Source organism: Amia ocellicauda, chromosome 13 (assembly GCF_036373705.1).
Source record: "Amia ocellicauda isolate fAmiCal2 chromosome 13, fAmiCal2.hap1, whole genome shotgun sequence".
Lineage (NCBI taxonomy): Eukaryota > Metazoa > Chordata > Actinopteri > Amiiformes > Amiidae > Amia > Amia ocellicauda.
Window position 1 is genome coordinate 13,043,342 of NC_089862.1, and position 21,209 is coordinate 13,064,550.

The following is a 21,209-nucleotide window of genomic DNA, read 5'->3' on the forward strand; positions in this document are numbered from 1 at the left end:
CTGATTATTTAACAGATCAATCATAGAGTTTGATCTCATGACTTAGGTGACACGTCTAAAAATGGTTTTAGTAATTGCTTAAGCAGATACAGAGATTAAACCACTTTAGTAAACAGACTTTCTACACAAGTCAGTGGACCTTGACAAGTCTACTTATTATATACATATAGCATATCAAATTTACCCATGACATGATCGCAGAGTCAATCTCAGCCATTATAAAGCCACAGGGACATAAAGCAGAAAAAGCAGTGAAAGCAGATTTTGCATTTAAACGTCACACCTGCATTTATACGCGATATTTCAAGTCAAATTTATGAAATGCAGTTCATCTTGGCCTTACCATCATGGCGACTCACGCCTTCCTTTAGCTAAGCATGATGGTAAAATGTGACTTCCTGTTTTGCTTCCGGAAACAGGAAACCGGGCTGGGCTGCTGTATGTAATGCAGTTGGAAATACATTGTTTATATATGATAGAAAAGAGCTTCATATGTTTTGTTTACATGGCAAGAGACAGTGACTGAAAACAAGCAAGTTTTACAGACATAAGATACCAGTAACGAATCGTTATTTTATTAAGGTAAGCGTATTCTAGAGATTTTAATTCACAGTTGGGAATATTGTTGTAGAAAATAAAAAAAATGTCTAGCTTACACAGGCTTAGTTGATTATTTAGTATATATTTTTCTGTTGTTGGCTATTTGTTAAGATAACCTATTTCGGGTTTTACATTTGAGCTATTTATATCTGAAATATAGACGTTTTGCATGCCTGTACTTGCAGAAATTAAAGGCCTTATGCAAATGTTTTCGTTTAGATTTAAACCAAGAGCAACAGCATGTTTAGCCAAGCGTTTTATTACTGCACTCAATTGCATTGACTTTTAGATATCTGTACGGAGGTGACAGTGATCTAGTCCAAAGTCATCGTATAAGTATTGCATGCTGCTGGTGGTTATAATGTGGTAGACAGGTGAAGACTTATTGTATATTGTTGTAGCACTGAATTAGGTTAACAGGAGTGAAATCTTTGAACTGCTTCTCACAAATAATGATATTGTCAATGTCCTTTAAACTAGCGGATCTGTTATTCTGCACACACTGATCCAGAAGTAGGCTTTATCACCCAGATCATTATATGTTAAATATATCAGTACAGGTTTGGGTTTATTCAGAATGGTCTGCTTTTGGAAAACATTGTTTCAGTAGAGATTCAAATGAAAGAAATGGTGCATCTGTCACCTTCTCTGCATGATTACAAATGGTCTTTCAATGTGCAGTATGCCGTCATCAACGTTTGAACCAAAATAGATAAAAATAGAGACGGACATCGGATGTCACAGTGTACAGAAACCCATCTGAGGCTGTTGAGAAAATAAATGAAAGTGTACAACTGAAATGAAGGCATAAACAACCACTTTAACTGCAGTTCAAATGGGGATGTACTGATCATTAATTAGTCCTATTTTTATGTTATGTAAGTTTGCTCTATAATATGTAACGTCTGCATGCTCAATATATAAAATAATGCTATATTTGAATGTCATGTTGTACTGATTAATGTGTTGCTTTATTAGTTTTTGCTTCGTTTTACCACTCTACAGTATGTCAGCTTTTTGCTATGTACTCCTCTTCTTCATTACATCCTATTGCTCTGTAGTTTCTTATGCATGGTTTATCACTAGGTATGATTTCTATCTATTTTATAACATGTTCTCTACTGATACTAATCCATATCAGTAATACACCCCATATTGTGCAAAATCTTGTAATATCCTGACCATTATATACATTTTAAGTTAGTCTTACCAATGTTTAAATATGTGTATGTATCTCACTTATGTACATACCCCCATCCCATTCTGTAAATGTTGGCACTCCTCCCTGTGAAGTACAAATGTCCTTTTTAAAGCAGGAGAAATGACGGCTATAAAACATGCCCTGCAACGAGACATTTTTACCCCCAATGACGAGCGGCTCTTAAGCATCGTAAATGTGTGTAAAGCTGGGAAGAAGAAGAAAAACTGCTTTCTGTGTGCCACAGGTATGTTACCTGCCTTCCTGCTCATCTGTATTTGAAAACCCCCATCCCATACACTATAATAGACAACACATATACTGCGCAATCCCAGATGCTGTCAAGTTAGCACGGGTTTCTAAAGTGCTGTATATAACCTGTTGCAATCTAGCCTTCTACTTTTCAATGGTACATTTTGAACTCAGTGTAATGTACTTTTTTGCATTAAGAAATGTTGGTTATATTTAGGTCTTAGAACAGACTGCTGTCATGAAGGCAATCAATAGCTGAATATTTCTTCATATTAACAAGCTTTAATTATGTAATATGCTTGCATTTGCAGTATCATTTCAAATAAGTGATATTGCCTTAAATAGTTGTGTTCTTGGTCAATAATTGTGTCAATGTTTTTTTTTTTGTTTGTTTTTTGTTTTTTTTATCGTATTCATATTTTTTGTATGTTTTAATAAAAGGTTGCTTTGTAAAACTGCTTATGTCTTCCTCCCACTCCAGTGACCACCGAGCGACCTGTGCAAGTGAAAGTTGTGAAAGTGAAGAAGTCGGACAAGGGGGATTCCTATAAGAGACAGACAGCCTGGGAACTGCGAGACTTGGCAGTAGTGGATGCCAAAGATGCCAACAAGGTGTGTAGATGAAACAGAAACATTTTGGCCTTTTCTGTTTTGTGGTTTATGAAATTTGACAAAAAAGATAGTTGCAAAGGAAATATGTGTGATGCTAGATAGTTACTGTCTATGATAACATTCTGTTACCACAGAAATTCAGTGAAGTGCCTTTTCCTCCACTTCCTGTTTTTCTTTAGTGCAGAAATATCTGTATATAAGCACAATTAACTTGAACAGTGGTGTCTGTGTGCTACTTCTAGCAGAAACTGCATAGAAAAATGTAACTCTTGTCAGTGACTCTTCCGCCGTTCTTCTCTTTAACAGGAAAACCCGGAGTTTGACCTGCATTTTGAAAAAGTGTACAAGTGGGTTGCCAGCAGCACTGCAGAGAAGAATTCATTCATCTCCTACATATGGAAATTAAACCAGAGGTACCTGAGGAAGAAAATAGATTTTGTTAATGTGAGCTCCCAGCTGCTGGAAGGTATGTAGTAAGAGTATGAAAAACAAAACATTTTGGTATTTCCTTTGCTATTATTAACCTTTTGTAAAGCAGAACTTGGAAATTGGGGATTGTTCTCAGTTTTGTTTTTTGTCTTATTATTATTAAAGTCTATTTTTAGCGGGAATACAACTCTAATCAACCAAATAATAGCACTGCATCTCCTTGAAAATGTATTTGGTTTGCATTCCTTAGCGAACTGTACTATTTTAAATATTTGTATCTTTTTTTTGTGGACATGAAAGTTTTGATCAATCATGTCTAAATTTGTTGTTGCATGACCTGTAAGTGCAAAGCAACTGAAATAACAAGCTATTTTAATTTAAATTAATTTGATTTTCAAATCTTACAAAGATGGCCACCAGGGGCTTGAATGGGTCTGTTGTGGACTTCGTTTTCTTACACCTGTGTTTTCAGACTCCTGTAGTTCTTTTCCTCTTTGTTTCATATGCTGTCCTCCACGTAGATCATAGATGTAGTTTAAACACTATTTCTGTTTGGTCCTGCTGCTTGAGTTGCTCAGAATGTATTGTTGACAAAAGCTGCTTCTCTTTCTTTCTCCATGGGTGACTGTGATCGGAAGGCTTTGAGCAGTAGAGGGTTAACTCATAGTTTACTTCATCAGTCTCTGGCTATAATAAATCTCTATTCTTTACTCTTTTCTCTTTACCTTTCACTGGCCAGAGCTTCCTAAAGCTGAAGGTTGGTAACACTTAAGTCCTTCCCATTGTTGTGTTTGTTCTCCTGCCATCAATTATGTTGTTTCTTCTCTAAACTGAAAATGTTTTCATTATAATTTTTCATTTTTTCCAGACCCTTTTTTTGAGTTTAGTTTTCTAGCTGTGTGTTAGTAAGTTGAGTTCACCACAAAGGGAAAAGTCACCCTGTAGAATAGCTTATTTTATTTTATTTTTTCCTTGGTTATTTTCTCCAATGTTGTCTCCTGGACATATCTGAAAGCTGTTCAGTAACTGTAATCACCTTATTCATTAAAGTTGAGGTACAAAACAATGGGATACAGTTATGCATGGTGCTAATGGACACACCTAAAAGCTGTGCAGATTACATCTCTTCCTATAATTTAATTCTGGATTCAGCTCAATGTCCCAGCTATTAGCGTGATTGCTATGTGGCTTAATGCCTAAAGGGGCTTCATTGCAGCCACAAATCTGAGCTTATTAAAGACCAGAACAGCATCTGAAGGCTGATTGTCAGATGTTAAGGACCTAATTGTCAAATTTCTGCATCACTGATTTAAAACAAATTAGACATATATATGTGTAGAATTAGAGGGAGTTTATTTATTCATTTCACTCCCTGCTGTTTACCTGTCTTAATGAGTGTCCTGTGTCCCGTGTTCTCTGTGAAGAGTCCGTCCCCAGTGGAGAGAACCAGAGCGTTGCTGGAGGAGATGAAGACACCCTGGATGATTACCAGGAACTCAGTGCCCGAGAGGAACAGGACATCGAGATCATGATGGAGGGATGTGAATATGCCATTTCTAATGCTGAAGGCTTTGCTGAAAAACTGTCCAGAGAGCTGCAGGTGCTAGATGGGGTGAGATGGCTTTTTTTGGTATATGAACTCTCTGGGTTAATGAATTAAAAAATCAATGTTCTCCACAAGTGTATCTGGTTGTCTGCATGTTCTAAGGTAGTCTTCAACTTATAGGGTCCTAGTTGGGTTGTGGATGTTTGCATCAGAAGAGGAAATCAAAGTTTACATCGCTAATATTGACAACTTAATGTGCAACACATGGATACAAATGTGTCATTGTAAAGACTGAAAATTGGAGTAAAAGCCATCTGCTGTCTGACTGAACTAAATTTACATTCCCTGTTCATCATAGGCAAACATTCAGTCAATCATGGCATCTGAGAAGCAGGTGAACATCCTGATGCAGCTGCTGGATGAGGCCCTGAATGAGGTGGACACCATCGAGGGCAAGCTGAGCAGCTATGAGGAGATGCTGCAGAGCGTCAAAGAGCAGATGGACCAAATCTCCCAGAGCAACCACCTCATACAGCTCAGCAACACGAACAACGTGCGGCTGCTGGAGGAGATCGAGTTCCTTGTGGTAAGGGAGCCGATGGCACAAATCCACCAGGCTTGGTGTTTATGAACCACAATATCTGAGTTGAAAACCACAACATGCGTGCGTTTGTTAAAATGAATTATGCGATTAAAAGCATTTGGATGAAAATGTAATTGTATTCATGATGCATATAGTACATTGATTGGGCGGAATATTTTCCGTGCAGAAGTACATAAAAAGACAAAAGAAAAAGATTGTTCAGAATGGTAGTGATTTCAATCCAAATCTTAAAATCATGTGCTGCAAATTGCTTACCTTTGCAGTACATTTTATGGGTAGGCATTATTCATTCATGTTGTTACTAGAAACATCTATATTGAAATTGATTGGGAAAAGATTGAAATGGACAGATTTGCTAATCATGATCTCAGGTCACACCAGTTCCAGTTCGCTCCACAGTGAGGCATTTTTTAAGACCCTTATACTGACTTTCCTTTCAAAGCAGTGTGCTGCGTTGTGACTTGGTGTTTTACACACACATCTGCAACGGCTCCTTCTGTTCCCTCAGAATTACATGGACTTGTCTAAGGGTCACATAAAGGCGCTGCAGGAAGGCGATCTCTCTACTTCGAAAGGCATCGAGGCCTGCACTAACGCCGCGGAAGCACTTCTACAGTGTATGAATGTTGCACTCAGACCAGGTACTGTATATTTAATGAATTCAGTGAAGAGATTAACTCCTACAACTCTCCAGCTTTACGCTTTGTCACTTTGTATAACAATCCCGTGCCATTGGTTCATTTTGTTCTAAATACAATGTTACCATACATTCTCCCAGTTCTCCTACCATTATTCTTCCATTAAGCAATAGTTTTGACAAAAAAAATAGAACCTATAAAATACATTATTGGAACAATGCGACCATGTAATGAAATGGTTGTGCTCGGGTTTGTGTGTGTATGTATCTGATGGTGTCATGATGTGGAGGAGTGAGCTAAGTGCCTTGTTCTCTGTCAACGGCAGGACATGACAAACTCCAAGCAGTGAAGCAGCAGCAACATCTGTTCACGGATCTGAGGGAGCAGTTTGCACGGCGACTGACTAACCATCTCAACAATGTGTTTGTTCACCAGGTAATGTACACAAGGGAGGATCTTTTGCTTTCTTTGGCTGTCAGTCACTATTTCAAATAATGAAGGTGAAGGTATTTTACGCACAAACATTATTTCAGGGATTTGTGATGTACCCCCAAAATGGACAGAATAGTCACCTGAGTTCTGCTGCTAATCACACCTGTAGCAAGGTCAGAGTTAGGGTAAGGGAAAGGGTTACAGACTAGCTTTGGGGTCAGGGCTTATAAATGTGATCAACCTCAGAATTAGTGGAAATCCGGTATTGTAAAGTGTTACCATGTATTGTATGTAAAACTCTGATACTAAACCCAATTTCTAAGGCTTAGTTTTAGTTTTTCATCTGAGGAAAAAGTGTTAAAATCTGAGTAAAGAAATCTATTTGTTTTAGCTTAAAAGTATCCTGAAGGCAAATATGTATGCTGCCTTTGATCAATGTATAAAAAAACAAGTATAGGTAAAAACATATATATATATATATACACAGTGAGGGAAAAAAGTATTTGATCCCCTGCTGATTTTGTACGTTTGCCCACTGACAAAGGAATGATCAGTCTATAATTTTAATGGTAGGTGTATTTTAACAGTGAGAGACAGAATAACAACAAAATCCAGAAAAACACATTTCAAAAAAGTTATAAATTGATTTGCATGTTAATGAGGGAAATAAGTATTTGACCCCTTCGACTTAGTACTTGGTGGCAAAACCCTTGTTGGCTATCGCAGAGGTCAGACGTTTCTTTTAGTTGGCCACCAGGTTTGCACACATCTCAGGAGGGATTTTGTCCCACTCCTCTTTGCAGATCCTCTCCAAATCATTAAGGTTTCGAGGCTGACGTTTGGCAACTCGAACCTTCTGCTCCCTCCACAGATTTTCTATGGGATTAAGGGCTGGAGACTGGCTAGGCCACTCCAGGACCTTAATGTGCTTCTTCTTGAGCCACTCCTTTGTTGCCTTGGCTGTGTGTTTTGGGTCATTGTCATGCTGGAATACCCATCCACGACCCATTTTCAATGCCCTGGCTGAGGGAAGGAGGTTCTCACCCGAGATTTGACGGTACATGGCCCCGTCCATCGTCCCTTTGATGCGGTGCAGTTGTCCTGTCCCCTTAGCAGAAAAACACCCCCAAAGCATAATGTTTCCCCCTCCATGTTTGACGGTGAGGATGGTGTTCTTGGGTTCATTCCTCCTCCTCCAAACAGGGCGAGTTGAATTGATGCCAAAGAGCTCGATTTTGGTCTCATCTGACCACAACACTTTCACCCAGTTCTCCTCTGAATCATTCAGATGTTCATTGGCAAACTTCAGACAGGCCTGTACATGTGCTTTCTTGAGCAGGGGGGCCTTGCGGGCGCTGCAGGATTTCAGTCCTTCATGGTGTAGTGTGTTACCAATTGTTTTCTTGGTGACTATGGTCCCAGCTGCCTTGAGATCATTAACAAGATCCTCCCGTGTAGTTCTGGGCTGATTCCTCACCGTTCTCATGATCATTGAAACTCCACGAGGCGAGATCTTGCATGGAGCCCCAGACCGAGGGAGACTGACAGTTATTTTATGTTTCTTCCATTTGCGAATAATTGCACCAACTGTTGTCACCTTCTCACCAAGCTGCTTGGCGATGGTCTTGTAGCCCATTCCAGCCTTGTGTAGGTCTACAATCTTGTCCCTGACATCCTTGGACAGCTCTTTGGTCTTGGCCATGGTGGAGAGTTTGGAATCTGATTGATTGATTGCTTCTGTGGACAGGTGTCTTTTATACAGGTAACGAGCTGAGATTAGGAGCACTAGAGTATAAAAGCACTACCTGTATAAAAGACACCTGTCAAGCAGCTTGGTGAGAAGGTGACAACAGTTGGTGCGATTATTCGCAAATGGAAGAAACATAAAATAACTGTCAGTCTCCCTCGGTCTGGGGCTCCATGCAAGATCTCACCTCGTGGAGTTTCAATGATCATGAGAACGGTGAGGAATCAGCCCAGAACTACACGGAGGATCTTGTTAATGATCTCAAGGCAGCTGGGACCATAGTCACCAAGAAAACAATTGGTAACACACTACGCCGTGAAGGACTGAAATCTTGCAGCGCCCGCAAGGTCCCCCTGCTCAAGAAAGCACATGTACAGGCCTGTCTGAAGTTTGCCAATGAACATCTGAATGATTCAGAGGAGAACTGGGTGAAAGTGTTGTGGTCAGATGAGACCAAAATCGAGCTCTTTGGCATCAATTCAACTCGCCCTGTTTGGAGGAGGAGGAATGACCCCAAGAACACCATCCCCACCGTCAAACATGGAGGTGGAAACATTATGCTTTGGGGGTGTTTTTCTGCTAAGGGGACAGGACAACTGCACCGCATCAAAGGGACGATGGACGGGGCCATGTACCGTCAAATCTTGGGTGAGAACCTCCTTCCCTCAGCCAGGGCATTGAAAATGGGTCGTGGATGGGTATTCCAGCATGACAATGACCCAAAACACACAGCCAAGGCAACAAAGGAGTGGCTCAAGAAGAAGCACATTAAGGTCCTGGAGTGGCCTAGCCAGTCTCCAGACCTTAATCCCATAGAAAATCTGTGGAGGGAGCTGAAGGTTCGAGTTGCCAAACGTCAGCCTCGAAACCTTAATGACTTGGAGAGGATCTGCAAAGAGGAGTGGGACAAAATCCCTCCTGAGATGTGTGCAAACCTGGTGGCCAACTACAAGAAACGTCTGACCTCTGTGATTGCCAACAAGGGTTTTGCCACCAAGTACTAAGTCGAAGGGGTCAAATACTTATTTCCCTCATTAACATGCAAATCAATGTATAACTTTTTTGAAATGCGTTTTTCTGGATTTTTTTGTTGTTATTCTGTCTCTCACTGTTAAAATACACCTACCATTAAAATTATAGACTGATCATTTCTTTGTCAGTGGGCAAACGTACAAAATCAGCAGGGGATCAAATACCTTTTTCCCCCACTGTGTATATATGTATATATATATATATATATATATATATATATATATATATATATATATATATATATAATATAATTATAACCGTTAAAAAGCTACAGTGTACAAATATTTATAGAGTTTATGTAATATGAAATTGACTTGTTTGATTAAGGTGGGCTGCACTGAAGAGTGGCGAATCCTTGCTTAATAGCCTCTTTGTTACCTCTATGAAAAGCCCAGAGAGTAGCTGACCTTTTTCTGTTCCTGTCTGTGTTCATCCTGTCTCTCATTTCACTCCTTGCCTTTCTTTCACTCAGTTCAATCACTTCAGTCACTTCAGTCTGAGCATTCCCCACTACTATAGGGCCTCCTATCTGTCACTGCCTGTGAGTACACACCCCTGGACCTGCCTGCCTGCCTTCCCACTAATCTGTGTGCAGAGGACTTTATCTAACTTTCCATCATCTTTGCTGAAGCCGTACTCTGTTTCCTAATCTTAAAATGCAACTTTTTTGTTGTTGTCACGAAGCATCTCGAGTAAGAAGTACTGTCTATAATAATCTAATTTGGAAAAAAGATTATACATTGTTTTTTCCACAGTTTTTATTTTATTTTATATTTACTGTTATGGCAGTGATTTAAGTTTCCTGCTCAAACTGTACATTTCCCAGGGCCCATTTTGTATATGTGAGCATTTACAGTGACGTCACTGATAGAGCTGTCGAGAACATCCCATGACGGGACTGGTGTTTAATTACTGTTATATTCTCTTTGGAAATTGGTAAAATTTTCAAGAAATACTGTTTTATGCATAGTTCTTTCTTTATTAGTAGGAATCATTAAGGTAATTAGGGGAAACTCATCATTTTGTCCAGAAGTGTATATGTAAATGTTTGTATGTGGTTGTAAAAGTGATGCATCCTTTTCGGCCTGTTCTGTTCATGTACAGGACCGGTAGATCATAAAAGATGACTTATTGATCAGTCAGATTGAAATATTAATATAACAAATTACATGCAGTGTAATTAGCATTATTACTTTAGAATTTTAATGTATGGAATCGATTTGCAGATGGTTTCTTAATTACTTTTACAGTCTATTGATCTATTTAGTGTACTGTCCGTGGGCGCTGAGATTTTGAAAACGTATTGAGAGATAATTTCTTGTCAACTTCCTAATTGAAATACTCTCCAGCAGCCTTGATTGGGATCCTGCTGCTTTTACAGTGTAATCACACCAGCAAAAGTATGCCTGTGGGACCTGTGGCCCTACTACATCTGCAGGAGATCAAAGACCTCAAGAGTTATCTAAATGTACTTTAACTGTGATTCTCAGAGTTATTTTAAATCGTATTTAGTTTTTTCCGGTATTGCACTAACTCCTAGTTTGCTTTTTGCTCTTGAAATGTTCTCTTGTATCATATAATACTGGACTAGTCCAGGGACACAACTTCATTAGTCTTTTTTTGCAGGGTCACGACCAGAGCTCCACCCTGGCCCAGCACTCTGCTGAACTGACTTTACCCAAACACAACCCCCTGCACCGGGATCTGCTTCGGTATGCCAGGCTGATGGACTGGCTGAAGAGCACCCAGCGTGAGAAGTATGAGGGTTTAACAGGGGTAAGAACCTTAGTTATGAGCTGACTAAGGGCTAGACCAGATTAAAACTTTGACTTACCTGAGAAGAGCAAAGTATAAACCTGTCATGATGGTTTAATTTCTCATCAGGCAACTTTCTACAATTTAAGGATCAAAAGGATAACATACAAGCTGCTAATTTTCATGGGTACATTAAAGTTATGATTTGGTCTTGACCTAATTTATATTTTTTTATACTGCCACCATTAAATTGCTGTTTTACATGTTTAGAAAATGTGAGGTCATGTGTCTGTGTAGGGATGTTGAAGTAATTTGTTTGTTTTTTTTATTCATTAACAGAATTACGTTGATTATATTGCAAGATTATATGAACGGGAAATTAAAGACTTTTTTGAAGTAGCAAAGATTAAGATGACGGGTACGACCAAAGAAGGAAAAAAATTTGGTAAGATTATTTGCAATGTCTATATTTATTGTTGTCTTTAAACAATTTGCCTGCTCAGTGATTTGAGTGTGCTTGTGCATACAGAGTGCTCGTTTATTTATTATACATATTTCACTTGACATTAAACATATATAATTATGAATTGACTAGCAAATGAAAAATCCCTAGTTACTGACTTTTTTATGTGTACTTTTTGTCTATTTCACTATCGTTGCTTTCTAATATTTTTATGTCGGTATTGGCTAGGTGCCGTAAATGGTATTTTATGTTTTTTTGTCAAATGTATTATTAATGTTGCCAGAAAAAAAGCTTTAAAGGTTACTATAGCGAATGTTCAAACTGTTCACCAATACCTTACTCACTGTTTCAAAACGTCAATGTTTAGTTGCATTAAAGATGGCCTTTCTTATTGCGTTCCTGAAACGCACAATTGTACATTCCATCATCCTCATTTGTGCTTGAACAAGAATCAATCAAGTATGGCTGTCAAAACTGTCTAAAAAGATGAAACAAAATATATTCACTTACTGTCATATCAGTGTTATTTTCCCGCACTACACTTTTCACTTTTGAAATCCCATGCTGAAATTCAGGTCGTGCAGTCAGAATAGGTACTGAGCTGAGGTTAGGGTAAGAGTTCACATTATACATTGACTTTCAGAGCCATTAAGAGTGCATTCCAACTCTTATTTTACTGCAGCTGAAGTTGTGGGTTGGGTTGAGGATAAGTGTAATGAAATTAACAGATTAAAAATTCAGATAAAGCTAGCAACAGATTTTTACATGAGAACTCCCACTCCCAAGCTGTGTGACTGTGAGATAATACATTTCTCATATGATTTGTGTGCTTTTTCTGCCATATATAGTCAGCACCTTCACTTTAAATACTTTGCATTTTTCTCCAATGAATCTTTTCACATATATGTGTCATTGTTGCCAGTGTTTTCTGAAGAAGTTTGATATTTTTGCATGTTTTAGTAAGTATATGAGATAAAGTAAAGGGTTGTCATCAGAAAGCCTTGAAACTTCCTAAATATTTTACTATTACAGCTTTGTCTCTGCATTAATAAAGCTCTTTTGTAATGTCACTTTATGCGTCTCTTGAAAGTATATATTATGCTTGCATACTGCAAATTGATACAAAGGTGCGAATTGCGCAAAATTGCAATTTCTCACATTTGTTAAATCATCTAGCCATAGTTTGCAGAATTGTTACTGCCGACATATAGCTTGCATGCTATCTTTTAAAAGCTCTCCTTCTGGAAACAAAATTTGTTTCATGGCTTTGACTGTGTAAAGTAAGTGTAGTTTTCATTGTATCGCAGCTGCATGTCCTTTTTTTTCTCTAAACTAACTTCTAACTTGCAACATGCTGCATGGTGTATGTGACGCCCATTTGCTAACTTGTCTTTGTCTTTGATGCCTGCATTCTAATCTGCTGCCAGCCACGCTACCGCGAAAAGAGAGCGCTGTCAAACAGGAGACAGAGAGTAAGTATTCTGCAGCCTCTAAACCTTTTCACAGTCAATCGCAGTCCTTTGCTGCACTCTACCGATGCAAAAGAAGAAAGATCTAGTTATTGTACTTTGTGTTTCCTACAGGATGTTTTGATCATTTGAGTCCCATTTGGTGACAAACACAAAGCTTGTTTTTAATTATCATGCACAACAACTCAAGTGTACTTGATTGCACTGAGAGTGGCCTGAATTCTCCCTATACGTTCATGGAAAATTGTAGTTGGTTTAAAATAAATAAATATAAAGCAGTATTTGTGTGATTTCCCGAGTGACTTGAAATCAATTATGCTGTAACCAAACCATGTTATATCAGTTCCAGACTTATGCAGCATGAACTCGAGGCTGTTTCATCCTGCTTGCTTTGCATTTCTACCTGTTACAAGCCTGTTTCCCCACATTAATTAGTTTGACTCTATTTTTCTTAAATTGGATGAGATGGTGTATGTTTAAATTAAATTACCACAGCTTACCATTATGTGATATCATATCAAGTGCCTTTCATTTAAGCAGTTAAGGTTTGATGGTGTTTACACTTTGCATTATAAAAAGTTAAAAGCAAGAACAAGAATGCAAGACAATACAAAACTGAGAAACATCAAAACAAATTACCTCTAAAGGTGGGCTTCTCTCCCATGCTGTGTCAGGCCTCCATGGCAGTTCAGGAAAGCTGACTGGCTCAACCTCCAGCCTGAACAAACTGACAGTCCAGGGCTCAGGCAACCGCAGGTCCCAGTCCTCCTCACTGCTGGACATGGGCAACATGTCCGCCTCTGACCTGGATGTGGCCGACAGAACCAAGTTTGACAAGGTACACGCCTCCTAAACCTACACAAGACTCTCTTCAGTCAGTACGTGCTCATGAAATGTGGAAGAGGAATTTATTTCTAGCTGTGGGCAGGGAGGAGGGCTAGGAAATGTGTGTAAATGAGTAATTGTGGACATTGAAATAAAAGTTAAATCGGCAGGGCAATGTTAAGAGCTTTTACAGCTGTAAGGTAGGTAAGATTTGTATTTCAGGAGAACAGGATAATGTAAGGGTATCGTAAAATTGTTTCAATTAATGTATTTGAAGATGAGAAACGTTGATCGTAATGTCAGGGTCACCTAGAAATCGTACCAGAGTCATATGTATATATTTTTTTCGCATTCTTAAATCAAGATTGGACATTTATAACATTGCATGTGTCACAATAATGAACTGATCAAATGAACAGGAAAAAGAGAAAATGCAGCACCCAGGAGCACACTGGGCATGTCCTACCTGCACATGATTTATGTATTGATGTATTTTGTATCCATAGATCTTTGAACAGGTTCTGAGTGAGCTGGAGCCGCTGTGTCTGGCCGAACAGGATTTCATCAGCAAATTCTTCAAACTGCAGCAGCACCCCGCTGGGGCAGCTGTAAGAGCCCTGTCTTTAACCCTGACACACACTACACTCAGCAGTTTTTAACATGTATCCTCAAAGTCCATAGGTTAAGGATCTATTTTTTTTAAGATGGAAATACTGGTTTCTGATCACAAACTAATACACATGGAATATTTCAGCTAAGTGACTGGCATCCTTTATGTGCAGGAGTTTTCAAATGAATTTCTTGGCTCTTTTTCATAGCCCTTCTCAAGGTGCAGTGCAATACACTTTATTTTATTTGGGACAAGTACACAGCTGGCTAGTCCCATTTTAAAATGTCTCGTGATGTTCTTGTTTCCAGGGAGCCGATGCCGATGATTTGGATGGCACTGGACATTCAAGGCATCACTCTGGAGCGGAAAGGCCGTCTATTTCATCCGAGTGAGTGTTTGAATTTTCTCCTCACAACACTTAAATCATTCGGCTCTGAGGGCATCAATAAATGGCTTACTGTGCTGATCATCAGCTTGTATAAATATGGAAAAGTACTCTATTGTAAACTAATAGGGCCCGATATTTAAACTTCATGCAATTTCTGCGCAAAATGTGTTCTGTGGAAAAAAATATGCGACCAAAAAAGGAGAGAGATTCAAACATTGCGCAAATCTTTGAGTGACATTGGAATATAGCATTGTTTTCCTGTGTCGCGCAAACCTGTTTGCGCCTCGCAAACCCGCCTGCTCCACTCCACAGTGCGTTGTTATCCCCACTGTTTGAACACAGTTTTGCAAAGTTATAGGATGAATGCGCCACACATTGCGTAAAAACTGGTATATTCAGTCTAATTAAGGCTTTCATGCAATTCAAATTCGATTGCGCAATGCACATGTTTAATGTCAGCCCGGAATACATCTCATGTTTCATATCACTGAGTCATTACCATATGTTAATAAGCCACGCACCGCATTAGGAACAGGACTCTGCAGGTGGATGAATGAAGGCAGTGCTGGACAGGTTTCACGTTCTGTTATTTATACACACACACACACACACACATATCATTCAAAATCACATCTGGCATCAGTCCACAGTGTGCAGTGCACTTGAGTCTGGACACATGCCGAATGCAGACCTCCTTGGTAATATATAGTAGTGCACACCTCTATGCCATTGACAAACAATGAGGCTCATACACGTATTATTGCAAACACAATATTGGGGACAGTGTAGTAATAAATATTATCCAATACCCATAATGGTCTGTATGTATGGAGGTTGTCACAGACACAAACATAATCTTATTATTTACATTACTGCTGCTTTGTCCAAAACAGATGTGTAGCCACCATATCCTTTTTGATTTCCATAAGTAAGCTTGTTTTTATCTTTTGAAAATATACTGCACAAAGGGGGTAATTTGTTTATTTATTTTACTTAAGTGTTATTAAATTCAGTACATATTTGGATGTCCTATTATTATTATCATTATTAAGTAATTGTTTTTGATTTCTTACATTTAGTTTGGCTGAATTCGATTAATGATCCACTGTAACCTGGATATCAATGAGTTTGTTTACCTTGCATTGTCATTTGTGAGCTAATAATTGTAGACAAGATGCACCGATCAGCCATAACATTATGACCACTGACAGGTGAAGTGAATAACACTGATAATCTCATTATCATGGGACCTGTCAGTGGGTGGGATATATTAGGCAGCAAGTGAACATTTTGTCCTCAAAGTTGATGTGTTAGAAGCAGGAAAAGTGGGCAAGCGTAAGGATCTGAGCAACCTTGACAAGGGCCAAATTGTGATGGCTAGACGACTGGGTCAGAGCATCTCCAAAACTGCAGCTCTTGTGGGGTGTTCCCGGTCTGCAGTGGTCAGTACCTATCAAAAGTGTCCAAGGAAGGAAAAGCAGTGAACCAGCTACAGGGTCATGGGCGGCCAAGGCTCATTGATGCACGTGGGGAGCGAAGGCTGGCCCGTGTGGTCCGATCCAACAGACGAGCTACTGTAGCTCAAATTGCTGAAAAAGTTAATGCTGGTTCTGATAGAAAGGTGTCAGAACACACAGTGCATCGCAGTTTGTTGCGTATGGGGCTGCGTAGCCGCAGACCAGTCAGGGTGCCCATGCTGACCCCTGTCCACTGCCGAAAGTGCCTACAATGGGCACGTGAGCATCAGAACTGGACCACGGAGCAATGGAAGAAGGTGACCTGGTCTGATGAATCACGAGTTCAAGGTGTTGACTTGGCCTCCAAATTCCCCAGATCTCAATCCAATCGAGCATCTGTGGGATGTGCTGGACAAACAAGTCCGATCCATGGAGGCCCCACCTCGCAACTTACAGTGCATCCGGAAAGTATTCACAGCGCTTCACTTTTTCCACATTTTCTTATGTTACAGCCTTATTCCAAAATGGATTAAATTCATTATTTTCCTCAAAATTCTACAAACAATACCCCATAAAGACAACGTGAAAGAAGTTTGTTTGAAATCTTTGCAAATTTATTAAAAATAAAAAACTAAAAAAGCACATGCACATAAGTATTCACAGCCTTTGCTCAATACTTTGTTGAAGCACCTTTGGCACCAATTACAGCCTCAAGTCTTTTTGAAGCTACAAGCTTGGCACACCTATTGTTGGGCGTTTTCTCCCATTTTTCTTTGCAGGACCTCTCAAGCTCCATCAGGTTGGATGGGGAGCGTCGGTGCACAGCCATTTTCAGATCTCTCCAGAGATGTTCAATCAGATTCAAGTCTGGGCTCTGGCTGGGCCACTCAAGGACATTCACAGAGTTGTCCTGTAGCCACTCCTTTGTTATCTTGGCTGTGTGCTTAGGGTCGTTGTCCTGTTGGAAGAACCTTCGCCCCAGAGCGTTTTCATCAAGGATGTCTCTGTACATTGCTGCTTTCATCTTTCAATTAAAGGGTGAACAGTGCAGAATGGATTGCACTGTGCAAAACAGGGTTTTGAATATGGCAAATAATGTGCATTTTTTGGGATAGCCATGTGTGCCGTGCAAACCCCTCTGCCCAGTGCGCCAACCCTGCGTACATCTAGCCCATACATTTGAAAAAAGATGCATCTGTAACCCACTCAGAATTTGGAAGGCCATCTAAAACCAGATCGCATTTATTTACTGTGAATAACAAGCCTGTCATCTTTTTCCCAGGAAAGACATGGTCCGGCTCATGATGAATAAGATTTTCCACTGCATTGAGATTGAGCTCAACAACCTGATTGCTCTTGGTGACAAGATTGACAGCTTCAACTCTCTGTACATGCTGGTGAAGATGAGCCACCATGTCTGGACAGCAGAGAACGTGGACCCGGCCTCCTACCTCAGCACGACTCTGGGAAATGTTCTGGTTACAGTCAAGAGGAATTTTGATAAATGCATTGTAAGAAATATTCAATATGATAATGTTTTCAGCAGCAGATCATGATTCTGTGTCACTGTCATGTTCTCAATATGAATTTTAGGACTTGAGGAAGTCATGCCATGTATTAATCTTAAGTGCTTTTCTAGAGCAAAGAAATAAAACCAAAAACGATTGCTTTACTTTTGTTTCATATCAGTTAACATTGTTTTATCATTCATAGTCGAACCAAATCAGACAAATGGAGGAAGTCAAGATCTCAAAGAAGAACAAGGTTGGCATTCTTCCCTTCGTTACTGGGTTCGAGGAGTTTGCCGAGCTGGCAGAAACCATCTTTAGAGCTGCGGAGCGCCGTGGGGACCTGGATAAAGCCTACGTCAAGCTCATCAGGGCTGTGTTTATGAACGGTAAGATAACTAACCTGCCGTGTGTTGTATTTTCTCTTAACTTATTGCCAATCCATAAAGGGGAACCCCTCCTCCTTTTAAAGTAATGGTCTCTGTATGAAATGGCGGCTCGGACTCTGGCTACCTTCCCTTGCGCTTACTTACTGTAAGACACATAGATTGGTCACCCATGTATAACCTGCAATTTCTAGATGCCTAGTGCTTGGCTTGTTTGGTGTCATGTTCTGTGTATTGATACACTATATACAATGATTTAATGTACTCCTTTTTGTGTTTTATATATGTATTTTTGTCTAAGTTGAGAAGGTTGCAAGTGAAAGCCAAAAGAAGACTCCCAGGGATGTAGTGATGATGGAGAACTTCCACCACATCTTCTCAACGCTGTCCCGTTTAAAGATCTCCTGCCTAGAGACGGAGAGGAAAGAAGCCAAATACAAGTACACTGATCACCTGCAGTCCTACGTCATTGTCTCTCTGGGACAGCCACTGGAAAAACTCAACGTAAGAGTCCACTAGTGAGCGATCGCACTTGCATTAATAGAGCTTCCTACATGACCACTAGGGGACCCAAGGTACTTTATAGTGTTGGTCCAGCAGACCCAGCCTATCTTCTAACAGATCGAGAATACTGAAGGCTCACAATCTTGCACTACTTAGCCCTTCTTAGGTGTTAGTGAAGGTATTGACTATGGTTTTCTTGTACTCTTTTCAGCAATTCTTTGAGGGCATCGAGTTTCGTGTGTCTCAGGGGGTGAGAGAGGAGGAAGTGAGCTACCAGCTGGCCTTTAACAAGCAGGAGCTGCGCAAGGTCATCAAAGAGTACCCTGGGAAGGAGGTGAAGAAGGGGCTGGACAACCTCTACAAGAAGGTGGACAAGCACCTGTGTGAGGAGGAAAGCCTGCTACAGGTAATGAAACATGTTATCGACTTCAGTGTTGAAGTGATGCAGTCTATTTCCAATGGTGATCCATTCCATGCTCTCTTTTTCAAGAAAAATATCAATTTGTTAATTTAAGTAATTTCTGGGCAGTTGAACTCTTGTTTTCCCGTCCCCCAGGTTGTGTGGCACTCCATGCAGGACGAGTTCATTCGGCAGTACAAGCATTTTGTTGGGCTGATCGCCCGCTGCTACCCGGGCTCTGGAATTACAATGGACTTTACCATTCAGGACATACTGGAGTATTTCTCCAGCATCGCTCAGTCTCATTGATCGGTTCCCTGCATGGGTGTGCTCTGCGATATTCAAAAACACTCCCTTAGCCATAGCAAGAGTGTGCACTTCAATTATTTAAATAAAAGACATTTAGACATTCAAAAAATAATGAAAACAGCCGACAATTTCACTTCTTATTTATGTTCTATATGGTGTAAAATCTTGAATAATCCCCCAGTTTCTAGGAACCTCCTATTTCTATCGATCCCCTGGTAGTTCAGGCACTTTTAATATATAATCCCATGGGATCTTCCCCAGGCAACCATTATATTTGTTCATATTTGTTCATATGATGTCTACGGGTTGTTGGGGTGACGAGCATAAAGGTAAAGAAAATTGGCAGATTATGAATTTTGTTTAGAAAACAATGGCTGCATTCTGCATCACATAGCTTGTTTGTTATTTTCTCAATCAGCAGTTAAACAGTGGTTAGTTCCTCTTCTCACGTTTTATTCATTCCTTCAGTCAAAGATATTGCCTATAGCCCTGGACAAATGGCATTTTCTATCTAAACTCACCATTTAAACATTTTGAAGATGTAAAGGACAATTCGCTCCTTTCACTGACTATATCTAGAGAAGTTCGGTTTATGGGGGAGATACCATGGAGAACAGCTCATAGATGTGTGTGAACACAGACCAGGGCAGTCCAGACTGGAGGATTATTTGAACAAATAATGTTATACTGAATGGGTTCAATAATTTTATTTTAGATTGATGTGTCGCTTGTATTGGTGAGGCATCTTTGAAGTTGAGGGCTTTTGGAGATGAAATGGGCACAGGAGCAACAATGGCCCAGTTTTCATATCTTTAAAGATCCTTTTCAGAAATATTTTCATTCGGGTGTGATTTATTTAAGGTGTTACTGTTCTTTTCTATGTTCACTTGTTTTGAATGTGGAAAATATTGTGCATCTCCTGAGAATAATTGTGATAGTAGACAGTAGAAACTATAATCATTCTGCTGTTGAGGTTGGTGAACACTACTGAACAATCCCCAGTTACTGGTAAGCATTTGTCAGGGCATTAATGTGAAAGGTTACATTTGCACAAGCTATTTGATGTCTTGCTAACACTATTCCTACCATTTTTCCAAAAATAAATTGTTACAGGTTTCACTTACAGCATTAAAATATGCCTCGGTAGGCCCAGTCATTGTTTAACTACAGTACAAACGATGGGGCTGGCTTAGACTTGAGTAAAGAGAGTAATACAAATACAGAGCAGTCAAAGAGAAAAATACAAGATTGTCTATTTAACCTAATTGTTTTAGTCTGCTCAGTAAATGTCTATTTGTAAAAGTCTACCATTCAATCAGCACCTAAGATACTGGAACGTTGGTGACAATAAAATATCTGATAAGATAATGTACCATGAAAACATAAGATGTACCATGATTCTAAAAAGTCACAAAAATAAACGCTAAATAGTCAATTGTAATCGTGACTAATGAGCAACGCAAGTGTACACCATAACCTGAGATTGACTTTTTGTCCTAACTATTGAGTCATAACTATTGTGCTAAAGCATTTCTGGATTACTGTAGCTACAGTATTTTTTAATATATAACTTCTTTGATTGTACACTATTAGCAGAGTAAACTGCAAGTGTGGAATTCTGTGTGTAATGCCAAACACTTAATAAAACATGCATTTCCTGCTTTGATATGTTCTTTTTTCTGGAATGTGGTGTCATTTTGGTTAATGTTTTTTAATGCTTTGGTCCTAAAATATATTTATATTTTTAAGTGTTTTTTACATTGATTTTTTGGAAAGCAACTCAAGTTGTATTTAAACCAGAGTTCCTATAGCTGTCAGCCTACAATTATTACCATTATTAATGGTTCCTGTTACCAATGTTTTTAACTTTTAAACAATGTTCCCCAATGTTCCATTCTGTTAACTAAAACACAAAATGCATATATCTTTTCATGCTATCCAACATATTACTGGATTTTGAATGTGACATTATATATGTGAAACGCCTAACGAAATGTGCAATTTTGTTCACAGCATGTTGTCTATTTCTAGTAAACTAGAATGGG

General features: G+C 39.4%; 1 protein-coding gene across 7 annotated transcripts; it reads left to right on the forward strand.

Moving 5' to 3' along the window:
• Nucleotides 1-405: 405 nt before the first annotated feature.
• On the forward strand, nucleotides 406-20,837 carry exoc1 (exocyst complex component 1). 7 transcript variants are annotated; one of them, XM_066719910.1, is made up of 20 exons: nucleotides 406-582; nucleotides 1,914-2,045; nucleotides 2,532-2,662; nucleotides 2,969-3,128; nucleotides 3,831-3,848; nucleotides 4,516-4,703; nucleotides 4,996-5,223; nucleotides 5,750-5,882; nucleotides 6,205-6,314; nucleotides 10,717-10,866; nucleotides 11,185-11,290; nucleotides 12,736-12,780; nucleotides 13,425-13,615; nucleotides 14,109-14,210; nucleotides 14,521-14,600; nucleotides 17,340-17,568; nucleotides 17,771-17,954; nucleotides 18,253-18,455; nucleotides 18,667-18,861; nucleotides 19,012-20,837. In XM_066719910.1, exons 2-20 carry the CDS (start codon nucleotides 1,922-1,924, stop codon nucleotides 19,162-19,164), a joined length of 2,730 nt encoding a protein of 909 aa, XP_066576007.1. In that variant the 5' UTR covers nucleotides 406-582; nucleotides 1,914-1,921; the 3' UTR covers nucleotides 19,165-20,837. The 7 variants fall into 7 exon arrangements, with proteins under 7 accessions (XP_066576007.1, XP_066576010.1, XP_066576008.1 ...); XM_066719913.1 differs by having other exon boundaries at nucleotides 13,452-13,615; XM_066719911.1 differs by having other exon boundaries at nucleotides 1,917-2,045.
• Nucleotides 20,838-21,209: the final 372 nt, after the last annotated feature.